The sequence below is a fragment of the Podarcis bocagei genome, assembly GCF_964188305.1.
Source record: "Podarcis bocagei genome assembly, chromosome: 13".
In the NCBI taxonomy this organism is placed as follows: Eukaryota; Metazoa; Chordata; class Lepidosauria; order Squamata; family Lacertidae; genus Podarcis; species Podarcis bocagei.
This window is the reverse complement of record NC_138138.1, coordinates 47,723,941-47,741,059: the sequence shown is the minus strand read 5'-3', so window position 1 is coordinate 47,741,059 and position 17,119 is coordinate 47,723,941. Positions and strand designations below refer to the sequence as shown.

Below are 17,119 nucleotides of genomic sequence, written 5' to 3'. Positions count from 1 at the left end.
GGAGTCACCATTTGCCTTCTTTTCCTGCTATTGTTCTCAAACAATCAGAAGCAAGCCTTCTTCCTACAACTGAACACAAGAGGACTGTAGGGATGGGAAATACAGCTGCAGATTCCAGCAAGAGACAACCATGAGAGGCCCTTCTGTCTGTCCTACATGTATCTCATAGATACTCATAGAATTGTCGAGCAGGAAAGGACCACGAGGGTCATCTAGTCCAACCCCCTGCACTGCAGGAATCTTTTGCCCAATGTGGGGCTCGAACCCATGACCTTGGGATTAAGAGTCTCATGCTCTATCAACTAAGCAATATTCCTTCTTGTTTGTTCTCTATGCAAACTAAGGCTTTTAGCATGGGGCACCAGCACTCTGCAATTGCTATTGAAATCAGACAGGCAGCTACAATTCTGATGGTTCTTTGCCTGCAGAGAATGATTTTGTTTCCCCAAGCATTTTTAGAGAATGAATTTGGTTCAGAGTTGCTTGCTTATTCCTTATATTATAAGCCTATGATGCCTTAATGGGTTTATTGTATGCCACCAAACTATCTTTCTGATGAGTTGGTGGTTTCTAAATACAGTAGTACCTCAGGTTAAGAACTTAATTCGTTCTGGAGGTCTGCTCTTAACCTGAAACTGTTCTTAACCTGAAGCACCACTTTAGCTAATGGGGCCTCCTGTTGCCGCTGCCCCGCGATTTCTGTTCTCATCCTGAAGCAAAGTTCTTAACCCGAGGTAGTATTTCTGGGTTAGCGGAGTCTGTAACCTGAAGCGTATGTAACCTGAAGCGTATGTAACCCGAGGTACCACTGTGCTCTTATAAATAAATGTGACATTTATTGCATCCATTTAGTTCTGATCTGCCTTCTTGGATCAATAAGTGCCTTCTCTAGCTGACAGCAAACCAAGGCTGGTGGGGCAGTGACATGTCTGCCCTGATGGATGACCTTGAAGCTGAATTCATCCTTGAAGTTTCCAGTGATTGGACTACTACTTGAAATCCAGAAGGCTAAAGCTGGTCGTGACCCTGAGAAAACCTCTGCTCCACAAAGCCCTCATGAAGGTTTTGTGTCAGGCCAGGTGTGTCTTTGTGGCACTGTGGCTCCAGAGCACAGAAATAGACGGCAGAATCATTCAGCCTTGTGTTCATCAGGTACAAAGAGGTGGTCTTCTTCTTTTTGTCCAGGCTGATCGTGAAGTGCTCATGAAACTCAGTTCCAGTCTGAACCATCAAGTGTATAAACTGCAGCCGCCTGCCCAACTGCTGCTTGTACCACTGCAAGCTATATTCAGTTCCTTCGTAAGAGCAGTTGAGCTGGACAGGTTCTCCCTCCTTGACAGAAGCAAACTGGTCCTTCTGGGTCACAGAAGACTGGCCTGAAGTGCCTGGAACAGGAATTATGATTGAGAACATAAGAAGAGCCTGCTGGGTAAGATCAGTGGCCCATCTATCATTATCATTCACCCTAAGTTCTCAGGATGGGTTAAAACAGTTAAAACCCAATATTAATAACAGTTTAAAACAAATAAGTATTAGCATTAATTAATGCTAATACTTATTTTTTAAAACTGTTATTAATTAATTAATTAACAATAATTAACAATAATTATTATTAATAATAATAAATAAATTGCATTTATTCATTGCTTCCAGAAAGAAATACAAATTACAAATACATAAAAACACAAACAGCATGAAAATTCAAAATACAAAAAAACTACCAGCGCTTATCCAACAACAATATAAATATTATGAATATCAGAGAAATAATTATTTATGAAGAAGAGGAAGGAGGAGGAGGAGGAGGAGGAGGAGGAGGAGGAGGAGGAGGAGGGAAGGAGGGAAGGGCTCAGTTTTCTTTAGCTTTAATGCAGGGCTGGAAAACCTCTGGCCTTCCAGATGTTCAGCTGGGCCAAAACTACCATCATCTCTGATCACGCCATGCTGGCAGCTGGGACTTGAAGCAGAAGCACCTGGAGAGCCAAAGGTCCCCTACACTTCCTTTACTGGGAAAAGTAGCCCAATCAAATCAACAATTACTCAAAAGTAAGTCTCACTGTGCCCAATGGGACTACGTACCGAAGTAAACGGGGTATGAGAAAATTGCAGCAGCTAAACCTATGTTACGTTTTCATCAGACTGCATCTGTTGCCTTCCTAAAAGGAAGGATTTTAACTCGGTGGGATTTCCCCTCTGTTTGGTGGGAACTCTCTCTGTTTCTCATTTTCCCAATCTTAAATTCAGCATTCCACATTTAGCAGAAGAAAATGAGTCTTCCAGCAAAGTGCCAGTGAATTCTCAGTTTTACTCAATTTCTTTCTTACTTTCATCTTTCTTTCTGTTACATCCATTGAAGAATCTGAATAAATGTGGGTAAGATTGGGTCATGCCTTGAGCCCTGAATCATGAATGAGCTGGGATCCAGCTGTGTTAACCCTTTACTAGAGAGAAAATACCTGTGGAGAAAGCCAGGAGCAAAGGAATGATGCGTCTCACCAGGGTCTCCATTTTCTTTTGGGTGACAGATGTGATGAATGTGCCTCAGCGAGTTTTATCTGCAGCAAGGGCTGTGGCACAGACCACAAACTTGTGGGTGGTTTCATGTTCCTCTCTCACGGGACCCAAGAAAATAGCACACTTTTTATACACAACAGCGGCAGCTAGAGTACTGGTAGCCAAAAACTGGAAGAGCGAAGAGACTCCTTCAATGTCAGAGTGGCAAATTAAATTCTGGGAATATATTGAACTAGCCAAGATGACAGCATCAATTAGAATGCAATCAAAACAAAAAATTAAGAAAGGAATGGAAGTGTGTTAAAGAATATATTGTATAAAATTACTCAATAGAAATCTCTGGATAAGTACTGATTGAGTTCATTAAGCTAAGATGCAATGATTTTAAAATAGTGGACTGATCAATGTGATGAACAATTATGAACACGATGTTAGAGTTTTAAAGTAGCAAGAAGATTATCATGCATGAGGGCGAAGGAAGTCAAATGGGTATTTGGGTAAATGGTGTTGGGTATAGTAATAATAATAATAATAATAATAATAATAATAATAATAATAATAATAATAATAATAATAAAACTTTTATTTATATCCTGACATCCCCGGCCGAGACTGGGCTCAGGGCGGCTAACATCAAATATATAACATTGGTATAAAATAAAACAATAATTAAATTACCTCCTAAAAACAAGTCAGGATCAAAATAAAATCTAATTAGATGGCTTTCCACAGGGTTAGGGTTGGGAACAGTAAATGTTCATCAGGCTCAACTGTTTACGCTGTTCTTATATGGGCCTGTGAGAATGCTGGGAGGCCACTTTCATACTAGTTCTTATACAAAAAGTGAAGGGTTAGATATAGGGTTAGTATAGGGTTAGATATGGGAAATCCATACAGTGGTACCTTGGGTTACAGATGCTGCTAACCCAGAAATAGTACCTCGGGTTAAGAACTTTGCTTCAGGATGAGAACAGAAATCGTGCTCCGGCGGCGTGGCAGCAACGGGAGGCCCCATTGGCTAAAGTGGTGCTTCAGGTTAAGAACAGTTTCAGGTTAAGAACGGACCTCCAGAACGAATTAAGTTCTTAACCAGAGGTACCACTGTATATATAATATAATATGTGTTATGCATAGTGCTGAAATTGTACGGGAACTAACATGTTATGTTAAATAAATAAATAAATAAATAAATAAATAAATAAATAAATAAATAAATGGAAAATAACACACTCTGTTACTCTTCCACCAAATGTGCAGAGCAAAGTCTGTTTTTTATGACTTAAAGGAGGCTTTTATGACAAAATTTTAAAATGCCACCACTAAAACACAAGAAATATGTGGCTCAGACTGATATTTGATGATGACACAGATTTATTGTCTGGCCTTAGGCAAATCACTTATCTCTCAAGCAGCTTCCTATTTTATTCTTACTTGTTCTTGATCACTGGTTCCCAATTAGGGGTCAATACATCACCCAGGCCTATTTAGTGCAAAAGGCAGCCTGTGTGGATTTTTTTCTCTTGTTTTCTGTGGGAAGCAATGTGGTTGCATTTTGGGGGTGAAAGGAAACAGATGTACGGCAGAATCCTAATAAATTCAAAAGTTGGTTGTTCCTGTTGGGTAATCAGCAAGAATAAAAACCTCACTCCAAATAAGTACTGTATTTAACTAATTAATCTCTTTAAACCAGGAATTAAACTGGGGCACAGTAATTAAATAATAATAAAATTCTACTAGTAATACTGCTACTGCTACTATTACCAACACTACAAAATTCCAGCTGTTTTCCACTCAGTCTTCACCAAGACTTTATCAAGCCCTGACCAAGTCTTTACCTATGTCTTGAAGGTGCAAGATTTGTCAGTTAGCAGAACCATGTGCTGCAAAGATTTGCTAAGTGATACCATCTCAGATTAGAAGTAAGGAATAGCATGTTTGAATACTCTCTCATATAAAAAGCCTTCTGCGTATAGAGAAATTGCAAGTTAGGGACACAATTGCTTTTTTAATTTTGCTATTTATTGTCGTGGAGCAATGGATACAAGTTTTTCCTGCTGTCTGGGGAAAGGCAATTTGTGGTAATTTCACAAATTTTAGGGTCTGTTTTCTTTTCTTTTCAGTATACCTAAAATCCTTTGCTTATTTGGGGACACCCCACTTTTTCTTCAAAAAATTGTTTGGCACAGGTAACTACCATATAGTTATCAAAAAAATTAAAAGTAGGGGGATCCGTGGCTTGGCTTTTGAAAAATAGGGGGTCTCCAGTAATTAGCTAATTGGGAACCACTGTTCTAGATTAAAATACATAAGTGATTCCTTTACTGTGAATCAAATGTATTCCAAGTATTATTATATTAGTTTACATTCTCAGAGTGTTAGGGGAAGGATAGTATCTCTGGTAGGGGACACGCCATGCTCCTTCTGAGGCAATTTGTCCATCTTTGGTCCCCACCCTGCACTCCGCTGTCACCTGTGGCTCCTAGAAGCTGTCAACATGTGACAGCGGCCACACCCTGGGATTGGCTTTGGCCGGGCGGCTAAACCAGGCGAGGGGAGCTGATGGGTCTCAAACCCTCACACCCTCAGTGAGGGGCCAGAGACAGATCTCTATCAGAACATTCTACACAACTTGACAGAACTAGTGCCCAGTGCTTTTTTCCAGGGGGTACTCAAGGGTATAAGGGGATGCGGGTGGCGCTGTGGTCTAAACCACTGAGCCTCTTGGGCTTGCCAGTCAGAAGGTTGGTGGTTCAAATCCCTGAGACGGAGTGAGCTCCCATTGCTCTGTCCCAGCTCCTGCCAACCTTGCAGTTCAAAAGCACGCCAGTGCAAGTAGATAAATAGGTACTGCTCCAGCGGGAAGGTAAATGGTGTTTCCGTGTGCTCTGGTTTCTGTCACGGTGTCCCATTGTGCCAGAAGCAGTTTAGTCATGCTGGCCACATGACCCAGAAAGCTGTCTGTGGACAAACGCCGGCCCCATCGGCCTGAAAGCAAGATGAACACTGCAACCCCTATAACAATTTCATAGTGAGTAACAGCACCTTTTTTTCTAGAAGAAAATGCTAATGTCCCTTGTGGGTAGGAGCATCAACTCCAGGGGGCCCCAGGGCCTGGACAGCCATAATTTTTATCCTGTCTTCCCCCCGCCTGCCACTGCCAGCGGCCGCCCACCAACACCACTGTTTGTGGGTTGGGGAACTCTTGACTTCTCTACAGTTGGAATCAATGCAATCTGCAGCGCTAGAAGTCAATGAGATCAGTAGGTGGCAGCAGAGAGCCAAAATAAAAACCAGTGAAGAGCTACTATAGCATTTGACCTCAGACCAGGGATGGGAGGAATCTATTAGTTTCACTTTCTCTCTGCTTCTCATTTTTCCAGTCTTTCCACATCAGCCTGTGTGAATTATTCCGATTTCTTTTCTTTTTTAAAGTCTTCATGAAAAACTTGTCAGCATTTTAGTGCATTTCTGTGTGCAATTTTGCCCAAGATACAGTGGTACCTCAGGTTAAGTACTTAATTCGTTCCGGAGGTCTGTACTTAACCTGAAACTGTTCTTAACCTGAAGCACCACTTTAGCTAATGGGGCCTCTCGCTGCTGCCGCGCCGCCAGAGCACGATATCTGTTCTCATCCTGAAGCAAAGTTCTTAACCTGAAACACTATTTCTGGGTTAGCGGAGTCTGTAACCTGAAGCATATGCAACCTGAAGCGTATGTACCCCGAGGTACCACTGTACATATTTTTGCAAGCTGTTTCTTCTAACATAATTATACATATGTTAAATTTATTGTATGCACACATTCCCCAAAAGTGTGCTTTCACTATTATTAACATAGTTATATAACAGATTTTACCTTCTTTGTAGTAGCATTTGGTGTGCTGCTTATTTGATGTCAAGGTCTGAGGCTGCAATCCTCTACTCACTGGGAATAAATAACAATGCAGCCGTATGCATAACTACTCAGACGTAAAGCTTATTGGGTTCAATAAGCTTTACATCTGAGTAGTTATGTATAGGGCTGTATTGTTATTTATTTATTTATTTATTTGCTTATTTGCTTATTTGCTTTCCTAGTTTATTTATTAATATGTCTTCCATGCAGCTTTTCAGGTTGATAGAACTTTCCAAGGTGCTTTACAATAAAAGGAACACGAAGAAGTAACACCAAAACTACTTTACTAGCTACTCAATTAAAATTGGGAAATCATCTAAAACTTCTTAAATACAAAATGAATGCAAATTTATTCTTTTATTTCCCCTTCATTTAAGCTCTGTGTGTGTGTGTGTGTGTGTGTGTGTGTGTGTGTGTACATAGGAAGAAATGTTGTAGGGTATGGTAGGATGTCCCTATTTTCTTCAGATAAATGTTGTAGGGTATGGAATAGGTAAAGGTAAAGGGACCCCTGACCATTAGGTCCAGTCGTGGCCGACTCTGGGGGTTGTGGCGCTCATCTCGCTTTACTGGCCGAGGGAGCCGGCATACAGCTTCCGGGTCATGTGGCCAGCATGACTAAGCTGCTTCTGGCGAACCAGAGCAGCGCACGGAAACGCTGTTTACTTTCCCACTGGAGCAGTACCAGGGTATGGAATAGGATGTCCCTATTTCCATTGGAGAAATGTTGGAGGTTATGATAATTTATTACATAAATTTTACATTGCAGAAATGTTGGTACCATACAGTGGCACCTCGTGTTACAGATGGGATCCGTTTTGGAGGCCCGTCTGTAACGTGAAATTCCCGCAACTCAAAGTGCAGTGTCTGTGCAGGCGCAAAGCGCAATTTGGCGCTTCTGAGCATGTGTGAGCGGCGAAACCCAGAAGTAACCCATTCCGGTATTTCCGGGTTGCCACGGGACGTAACGCGAAAAGACGCAACATGAAGCAGATGCAACACGAGGTATGACTGTATTACGTAAAACAGGACATTGCCTGCAGGTCCTGCAATATAATTTATATCGTTATGAGGTCTGGGGGTGGTAGGCTGCATGCCTGGGCCCCCTGTTTATTCCTGGATCCAGCATGGAGACAATTCCTGGAATAGCCAGGCTAGCTTGGCCAATAGCCAAGGGTGGCGCTGTGGGTTAAACCACTGAGCCTAGGACTTGCCGATCAGAAGGTCAGTGGTTCGAATCCCCACGATGGGGTGAGCTCCTGTTGCTCAGTCCCTGCTCCTGCCAACCTAGCAGTTCAAAGTGCAAGTAGATAAATAGGTACCGCTCCAGCGGGAAGGTAAACGGCATTTCCGTGCGCTGATCTGGTTCGCCAGAAGCGGCTTAGTCATGCTGGTCACATGACCCGGAAGCTGTACGCCGGCTCCCTTGGCCAATAGCGAGATGAGCGCTGCAACCCCAGAGTCTGCCACGACTGGACCTAATGGTCAGAGGTCCCTTTACCTTTACCTTTATGGGTCACCAAGATAAAAAAAAGGAGTGGCTCTGCCTGACAGAAAATGGGTGAGCATAAGTGTAGGGTGCCCGGGGCTCCAGCCTCCACAACATTTGCCATGAAGGGGCTGGGCACCCACAAATTTTTGTGCCAGGGCTGCACACAGCATGGGGGCATGCACATCCAAGATCAGCATGCCCGCCAGTGCATGCACATGACATCAGCGCACCCGCTGAAATCAGGCATGCACACCAGCGGGCAGGTCAATGTCAGATGTTCATGTACAACCCTGGCACAAAAACGACATATACAGCATGTAGGCAAAACTGCAATCGACCTACACACAAGTTTTAGAAACAGCAGATCAGCAATTGTGACCAAAATAATAATAATGGAGCAACTTGTTGCTAAACACTTTAATTCTGAGAACTGTAGCCTGTCGGACTTATCAATAATTGCTATAGAGATGCCAACAAAGAGGGAGAACATCTGGATTAACATGCTAGACATATTAACACCACACGGCTTCAACCTGGAGGATAGTATCAGCATTTCTTCAGCTCAGTGGATTGAAGGACTTCTGAGCTTTCCGTTCCAAAAGTTCAGTGCATACTATTTTGGAAACAGCATCATTTGTATTGGAGCAACTCAGAGAGAGAGAGAGACTATAATATTTATTTTCTGTGATCCAGTTATGGCTCAAAGCTAATGTTTACTAAGTATTCAAGTGTCTGACATTAGGAAAATTGATAAAGAAGATTTATTTGACAACCATCCAATTTCAACTTGCATTTCTGCAGTTGCTAAGGGAAAGTGTTTCCATGTTAATTTCTGATCCTCCACGGAGCTCATTAGAGGCACCCACAGGGATTTCCCAGCTCTGAACTTTGCTGAATCCTTAATTGTCTCATTTGGTGCTAATGGCTTTTGGGTCATGCAATCCCCCCTGTCTAATTAAACAGCGCCTGTAATTAGAGCCCTCCCCGGTGTCTAGTTAGGCAAGGCCTTGGGAGCGGCACCAGTGTTTGAAAGCTTAAGGAGAGAATTCAATGCCCCGTGCAATTTATGGCAGCCGAAATGGAGGCGAGCCAAAGTCAAATCACACAGTTTGAACTCCTGCCGTTCCCTCCAGGCCAATTACAGTGTTAACAGGTAACAATAGGTATATTCGAGCGGCAGCTGTGTGGTTCCTGTGCTTCGCGCACTCTTTGCAAGCAAGCAGTGGGTTTAATGTTCCAATTACACCAATCGGGGAGGTCACTCGATTGACTTCATTAGCATGGCAACCGCACAGAATTCCTTCCCCCTGTGGGTTTTGCTCTCCAATCAAATGAGCAAACGCTAAGCAGATGCTGAGGACAGGGAAAAGGGTATCGTGTAACATTTCCGAAGCAAATGGACTAGTGAGGCATGCTGGGGAATGAAAAACAAATGCCTTTGCTTCTCTTGGAAATTCTGCTGGCTCAGTAGCTCAGTGGTAGGGCCTCTGCCTTGTATTCAGGAGGTCACAGGTTCAATCCCCTGTGGGAAGGGCTGGGAGAGGTCCCTCCCTCAAACTCTGGAAAGTCTCTTCCAGAGAAGATACTGAGCGAGGTGAACCAGTGGTCTGACTCAGTGTACGGCAGCATCATGTGTTCCCATGTGCTGGCATGCTTAAGGGATAAAACTAGTGAGGAAACAGGAAATAGAAATATTCCAGGATAAGAGGGCTGGAAGGGCGTTCCACAGGGCGGGCACCACTACCGAGAAGGCCCTCTGCCTGGTTCCCTGTAGCTTTGCTTCTTGCAATGAGGGAACCGCCAGAAGGCCCTCGGCGCTGGACCTCAGCGTCCGGGCAGAACGATGGGCGTGGAGACGCTCCTTCAGGTATACTGGACCGAGGCCGTTTAGGGCTTTAAAGGTCAGCACCAACACTTTGAATTGTGCTCGGAAACGTACTGGGAGCCAATGTAGGTCTTTCAAGACCAGTGTTATATGGTCTCGGTAGCCGCCCCCAGTCACCAGTCTAGCTGCCGCGTTCTGGATTAGTTGTAGTTTCCGAGTCACCTTCAAAGGTAGCCCCACGTAGAGCGCATTGCAGTAGTCCAAGCGGGAGATAACCAGAGCATGCACCACTCTGGCGAGACAGTCCGCAGGCAGATAGGGTCTCAGCCTACGTACCAGATGGAGCTGGTAAACAGCTGCCCTGGACACAGATTTGACCTGTGCCTCCATGGACAGCTGTGAGTCCAAAATGACTCCCAAGCTGCGCACCTGGTCCTTCAGGGGCACAGTTACCCCATTCAGGACCAGGGAATCCTCCACACCTGCCTGCCTCCTGTTTCCCAAAAAACAGTACTTCTGTCTTGTCAGGATTCAACCTCAATCTGTTAGCCGCCATCCATCCTCCAACCACCTCCAGACACTCACACAGGACCTTCACTGCCTTCACTGCTTCTGATTTAAAAGAGAGGTAGAGCTGGGTATCATCCACATACTGATGAACACCCAGCCCAAACCTCCTGATGATCTCTCCCAGCGGCTGCATGTAAATGTTGAAAAGCATGGGGGAGAGGACAGAACCCTGAGACACCCCACAAGTGAGAGCCCAGGGGTCTGAACACTCATCCCCCACCACCACTTTCTGAACACGGCCCAGGAGGAAGGAGCGGAACCACTGTATAACAGTGCCCCCAGCTCCCAGCCCCTCAAGACGGTCCAAAAGGATGTTATGGTCGATGGTATCAAACGCCGCTGAGAGATCCAGCAGAACTAGGAAACAGCTCTCACCTTTGTCCCTAGCCCGCCGGACATCATCAACCAGTGCGACGAAGGCAGTTTCAGTCCCATGATGAGGCCTGAATCCCGACTGGAAGGGATCCAAATGGTCCGCTTCTTCCAGGCGTGCCTGGAGATGTTCAGCAACCACTCGCTCAATCACCTTGCCCAAGAATGGAAGATTTGAGACTGGGTGATAGTTGGCCATCGTGGCCGCATCTAAAGATGTTTTTTTAAGAAGCGGTTTAATAACTGCCTCTTTCAGCGGGTTTGGGAAGGCTCCCTCACGGAGGGAAGCATTCACCACCCCACGAAGCCCATCGCCCAGTCCTTCCCGGCTAGCTTTTATAAGCCAGGATGGGCAAGGATCCAGGAGACAGGTGGTTGGTTTCACTCGTCCGAGCAGCCTGTCCACATCCTCGGAGGTAACAGATTGGAATTGATCCCACTCAACTTGACTAGACAAAACTCTAGCACTCTCCCGCCCCGGCCCTGCTCCCACGGTGGAGTCTACTTCTTCCCGAATCTGAGCAATTTTATCTGCAAAAAACTTTGCAAAATCATTGCAGGAGAACATGTGGCCCGTACTGGGCCCCGATGTTGCAGGTGGTTCCACTAAATTGTGAACCACCTGAAAAAGTCTCCTGCTGCTGTTTTCTGCAGATGCAATAGAGGCGGTGAAGAAATTCTTCTTCACCGTCGCTATCGCCACTTGGCAGGCTCGACGTTGAGCTCTAACCTGTGTCCGGTCAGATTCGGAATGAGTTATCCGCCACCGGCGCTCTAGCCGTCTCAACGATTGTTTCATTGCCCTCAGATCCGTGGAAAACCACGGGGCTGTCCGGGCTCCATGCAATCGGAGAGGGCGCTTTGGAGCCAAACAGTCAATAGCCCTGGTTAACTCCACATTCCAGCGGGCCACCAGGGAATCAGCTGAAAGGCCATCAACATGGGATAGAGCACACAAAGCACAAAGCAGTTATACAATTGTAGCAAGCACACAACTGCATGATTTCCTGCATCACTTGTGGCTAGGAATGCATGCTTAAGTCAGGTATTCGTCTACTTGGCTACAGAAAAGTTACTTCCTGACCCTCCCTTATCTCGAGCTCAGGTGTAACTGGGCTTGTAGCTCCAAATGTGGGGACATCTTGCAGTTCTGACAGTGGGAACATGGTTCTGCAGACTCAACACTGTTGTGCTCCTAAACCTGTGCAGAGCCTATTCGCCCTGTGGAATCTGATATCCCAAACTATCGTTCCTGAGAAGCGGCATGCCTGTCGAACAATTTCCTCAATGCCCTTTCCACTTCCTTATTCCTCAGTGTGTATATGAATGGGTTCAACATTGGAGTGATCATGGTTTGGAACACAGCCAGTGCTCCATAGGTGGAGGCACTTGAAGATGGACGTAAATATATAAAGACTGGAGGCGCATACTGGAGCAGCACCACTGTAAGGTGAGCACTGCAAGTGGAGAAGGCCCGCCGCCTTCCCTCCGTTGTTCGGATTTTCAAAATGGCGGATGCTATGTAGGCATAGGAGATACATATGAGCACAAAGCAGCCGGCAGCCACGGCGCCAATGTTTGCCAGTGTGACGACATGATTCACAGCAGTGTCGGCACAGGCTAGCTTGAGCACTGGTGGTATGTCACAAAAGAAGTAGTCCACTTGGTTGGGACCACAATAGGGCAGACGGAACGTCAGGCTGGTGTGGATAGCGGCATGAAAGGAACCAGTGAGCCAGGTCCCAGCTGTAAGACCAGAGCAGACCCTCCTGTTCATGAGTGTACTGTAGTTCAGCGGGCGGCAGATGGCAAGGTAGCGGTCATAAGCCATGACGGTGAAAAGAAAGCACTCGGCGCTCGCCAAAAAGTGGTATGAATAGAGCTGGATGATGCAGCCTCCAAAGGAGATGGTTCTGTAGCTGGACCTTAGGAAGCCCGCCAACACTTTGGGCACTGTGACAGAGGAGAGACAGGTTTCTATGACAGAGAGGTGACAGAGGAAGAAGTACATGGGGAGACTATGGAGCTGAGGTTCAAACAAGATGGTGATCAGGATGAGGAGGTTCCCCAGGACAGTCAACGTGTAGATGGCCAAGAAGATGAGGAAGAAGAGAAGGGGGAGTTCGGCTGTGTTTGGCAGCACCCCCAGGACAAAGACCCTCACAGTTTGGTTGGCAGTGTCCATCTGATAGCACAGGAGGCAAGGAACAAAGCGAGCAATCAGAACCGAAGGACAAGACAGGATCACCGGATAACCAAAGGATGCAACAACATGCCCACACCTTGAACAAATCTTAACTGAAACAGACTGCCTTCTCCTTCTTCACCCAGCCTGGGTGGGCAAGCTCAGTCCAAGATTTGAGGATATTAAATTATCTAGGCAACATGCAATTCAGTGGCTCACTACATGGGACAGCAACACATATACACTAAGGTTTGCAGTCTGAGCCCTGCAGCTCCTAACAAGAAGAAAAGTAAATCAGTCATTCAAAGGAAGGAAGAAAATAATAATTGTCAGGCTCATTGCATTTTGTCTTTCTTTGTCTCGGCCTCTGCTCTACACACATTCCCTCTACGTGTGGAAATGCCTACAGGTCTTGCATTTAAATGATAGTCTCACTACCTAAAACTTGGAGAGTATGCTATGCGGAGGCCAGAAGCAACAGTACTCTTCTCTCCTGTAGCTCCCAGCAACTGGAATTCAGGAAGAGATATTGTTAGGAGAACCTGACCTCCAGCGTTGTTTAGGTATTGAACCATCATCTAGAGAGCTTCCCAGAAGGAGAACACATGCATATCTTAATAGAAGCATAGCTTTTGCATTCAGGTACACTCACCTTCATTAAAGCTGCAGTGCTATGATGAATGTAGGCATTGTTTTCAATGTGCACAGTTCCTGGGTGTCCACTAGTCTATATACTTGTACAGTCCAAACCACAGGGGGAAGGATACGCTCCATAGGGGGCTGAGAGGCCTTTGGCTGATGCCCAGGGGATATCAGGAATGCTCCCTCCTTCGCTGGGTAGCCCCAATAACAGTAAGACAGGGAGGAAAACTACCATTTCAGTGGGAGCAGTTGATGCTGAAGGTTTCACTGACTCATCATAATAATTTTTTAACCATAGGAAACTAATGGGCAAGGAGAAAGTCTAGCCAGCAACTTTCTCCCTGACTCAATCCATGTGCATGGAGCTCTCCGTGGGGCTGAGTAGTGGCAGACCTTGGCACCTCAAATTTCAGCAGCACTCTGTGTGATGCCAAAATTCTGTGTGCCCCTCCCCCACCTCTTCCCTTCCATTCTACATCATAGTTGTGGCACTCGCAAGGTTCTGTGCCCAGTTTGAAAAACCGGTCATGTTTCCTTAAACCCATGTCTGGGCTGAGGAGCATTCAGCATTTGTTCCCCTTCCTCTCTGTTTGAAATGATACAACCTTGAAATGAGAGGACGCGGTTTGGTTATATCCAGAACTGTGCCTAGCAAAACTGCTTGCCCCGCTCCCGCCCCCAACCAAGAACAATGGAACTTGCTGTTGGTTTTCCAAAGACCGGTTTTGAAATCTCAAAATTCCACAGTGCTCCTTATGTGAGGCTCTTAATTTATAAAGCTCTGTGCAAGTTGGGTCCAGGATAGCTTAAGAACTCCCAGAGCTCTTATCAGTGGCGTAGTGTGGGGGGTGCAGGGGGGCCGGCCGCACCGGGCACAACATCTGGGGGTTAGGGTTAGGGGGCGCAAATCCACGGGTTAGGGGGCGCAAATTACTTGCCTTGCCCCGGGTGCTGACAACCCACGCTACGCCACTGGCTCTTATCTCCCTGCCTCAATCATTGAGATTACCCAGAGGGCATGGTTGTCATTCCTTACGCTACAGTGGCCCAGCTGGCTTCAATCAGAAGTCGGATATGTAGGCCTCATTTGCACTATACATTTAAAGAGATATCAAAGCACTTTAAACAGCCATGGCTTCGCCCAAAGAATCATGGGAATTCTGCTTTATTGAAGGTGCTGAGCATTGTTAGAAGACCCCTATTGCCCTCAGAGAGCTACCATTCCCAGAGTGCTTTAGTAGTTTGGATTTGATATCCCGCTTTATCACTACCCGAAGGAGTCTCAAAGCGGCTAACATTCTCCTTTCCCTTCCTCCCCCACAACAAACACTCTGTGAGGTGAGTGGGGCTGAGAGACTTCAGAAAAGTGTGGCTAGCCCAAGGTCACCCAGCAGCTGCATGTGGAGGAGTGGGGACATGAACCCGGTTCCCCAGATTACGAGACTACCGCTCTTAACCACTACACCACACTAGCTCTTTAACACTCAATTCCTCAATCCCTCTTCTCATGGACTGCTGAGGATTGTAACTGGGAGAGGAAAGGGGGTTTCCTACCAACTCTCAGTTCTTGTTCTCAGTTCTCTCAGTTCTCTAGTTCTCAGTTCTCAGTTCTCTCAGTTCTCTAGTTCTTGAGGAACTAGAGTTCCCAGGATTCTTTGGAGGAAGGCAAGGCAGTTTAAAGTGGTATCATACTGCTTGAAATGTATAGTGCAGATTGAACTGGTGGCCATTGGATGAAGGAATCAAACTCAGACTACGTATCTCTCTACATATCTCAAATCGGAACAGAGTGGAAAGCAGGAAAGTGTTATAAATTAGGTGTCATGCAGGACTAAACAAGCTAGGATGCATATCCAAACAAGTGACACACACTCTGTTAAGTATAATTGTTTAATTCACACTGAAATAGAAATTGCTTGTATGTATTTTACTAAACGTTTAACATTAGAAAATTCCATTGGAGTATACTAAGCTAGAAGAGTGGTCTCTAAGCTTCTCACTGAGTTGATTATTAACTGTTGATGTTCTCTGCTAGCTCTCACATGAATGTTTAACCTTAGAACACATGTGATTAATGTATTTAATTGCAAATCTCCATTTTGAAACAGTTGCCTCTTGGGTTTTTGTTCCTGGGCAGTCAGAAAGCCTCTTCAGGAACTGCTTAGCTTTAGACTGGATGCAGGCTAATGCAAGCTATGGAAGAGACAGAGCTTTGGTTTATTGCCCTGATCATAATTATGTTATATATTTAAGAAGAGAAGCCTATGCCTGGATAAGAATATGCTTTATGGAATTATTTGGATGTATCATTGATTGTTTTTGTACCTATTTTGAAGACGTTCTGGTTAGTAAAGCTTTGAATCATAATGATGGGTCTGGACAATTTTTATTCCCAAAGGAATGAGCTTTTATATATCCAATTGCTTCATGCATGCACAATATTAATATGCGCTATACCGCCTGAAATGACTGTCTCCCAGCCTGATATGGAGATGCCTGGGATTCAGCCTAGGAACTTCCACTAAGCTATGAAGCCACATTCTGTAGGATGCTGTCAGCGGCTCCCAGCCGTTTGCCCCAGGAAAGGATAAAGACAGGGGAAGGTTCTTACCATTTTTTAATTCAATAATTACACAGAGAGGCTAGAGCCTCTTGGATAATGGTGTTGTCCCGAGTGAATCTCCACCCTCCGTCTCTCCCACTTCTTCATTCGTCACTTCCATGGGTGCTGCTACATGCCCTCTGTCTTTGAGCTCTTTGCTCTCCTACTTTTAAGGCTCACCGGGTTCTGGGAGAGGGGGGTCTGGAAGGCTTTCCAATGACACCGTGCCCATCAGCTGTTGCCTCGCATCCTCCTCCTCCTCTCCCATTTATCTCCCAACTTTTTCCCTCAGCTGCCTCTGAGCTGTGACTTCCGGGTTGCAAATCTAAACTGTCTTCCTCTTCCTCCTCCCTGGAAGGGTCAGGCTGAGGAGGTGGTCTCTGCCATTCCCCCTCTGCTCAGTCCCTGACACATTCACACCATGCATTTAAAGCACCATGGTACCACTTACACCAGTCATGCCTTCCCCAAAATAATTATGGGAGCTGTAGTTTGTTAAGGGCGCTAACCCCTGTTCCTCTCACAAAAGCTACAGTTCCCAGGATTCCCTAGGAAGACAGGGTGTTGTAAAAACTATTGCAACAACTGCAGTTTGGTGAGGGGAATAGGAATAAACTGCTGTGTGATTGCAGTCTTAACCTTGAGCACTTAACTGACTTCAAATTAGGCAACTGTGGACACACACATCTCAGGAATCTCACTGTGATGTTTCGGATATGGCTTTTGCTTCAGATCCTAGCAACACCTATAAAGAGAAAGCATACCACAGCTAAGAGTAAGAACATTCAAATCACTCACTACTATATTGTATGAAAGTTGGACCACTCCAGTTCTGTTGCTCTACGTGTTTTTGCTTCTGGTCATGCCACCACTGGTATGCGTCCCTAAGAGGTTTTCACAGATGGGACTGTGGCCCTCATGTTGAAAATGGTTCCCCAACTCCTCTTCTATCCCGGTCCAATAAATCTGCTCCTAAATTTGTACAGAGCTTATCCGCCCTGTGGAATCTGACTACCCAAACTA

At 45.5% G+C, this 17,119-nt stretch overlaps 1 protein-coding gene across 1 annotated transcript; it reads right to left on the bottom strand.

Annotated features, from left to right (window-relative positions):
• Positions 1-11,910: 11,910 nt before the first annotated feature.
• On the bottom strand, positions 11,911-12,852 carry LOC308570610 (olfactory receptor 10S1-like; the record flags this gene model as incomplete). Its single annotated transcript, XM_081165527.1, has 1 exon — positions 11,911-12,852. One exon carries the CDS (start codon positions 12,850-12,852, stop codon positions 11,911-11,913), a length of 942 nt encoding a protein of 313 aa, XP_081021653.1.
• Positions 12,853-17,119: the final 4,267 nt, after the last annotated feature.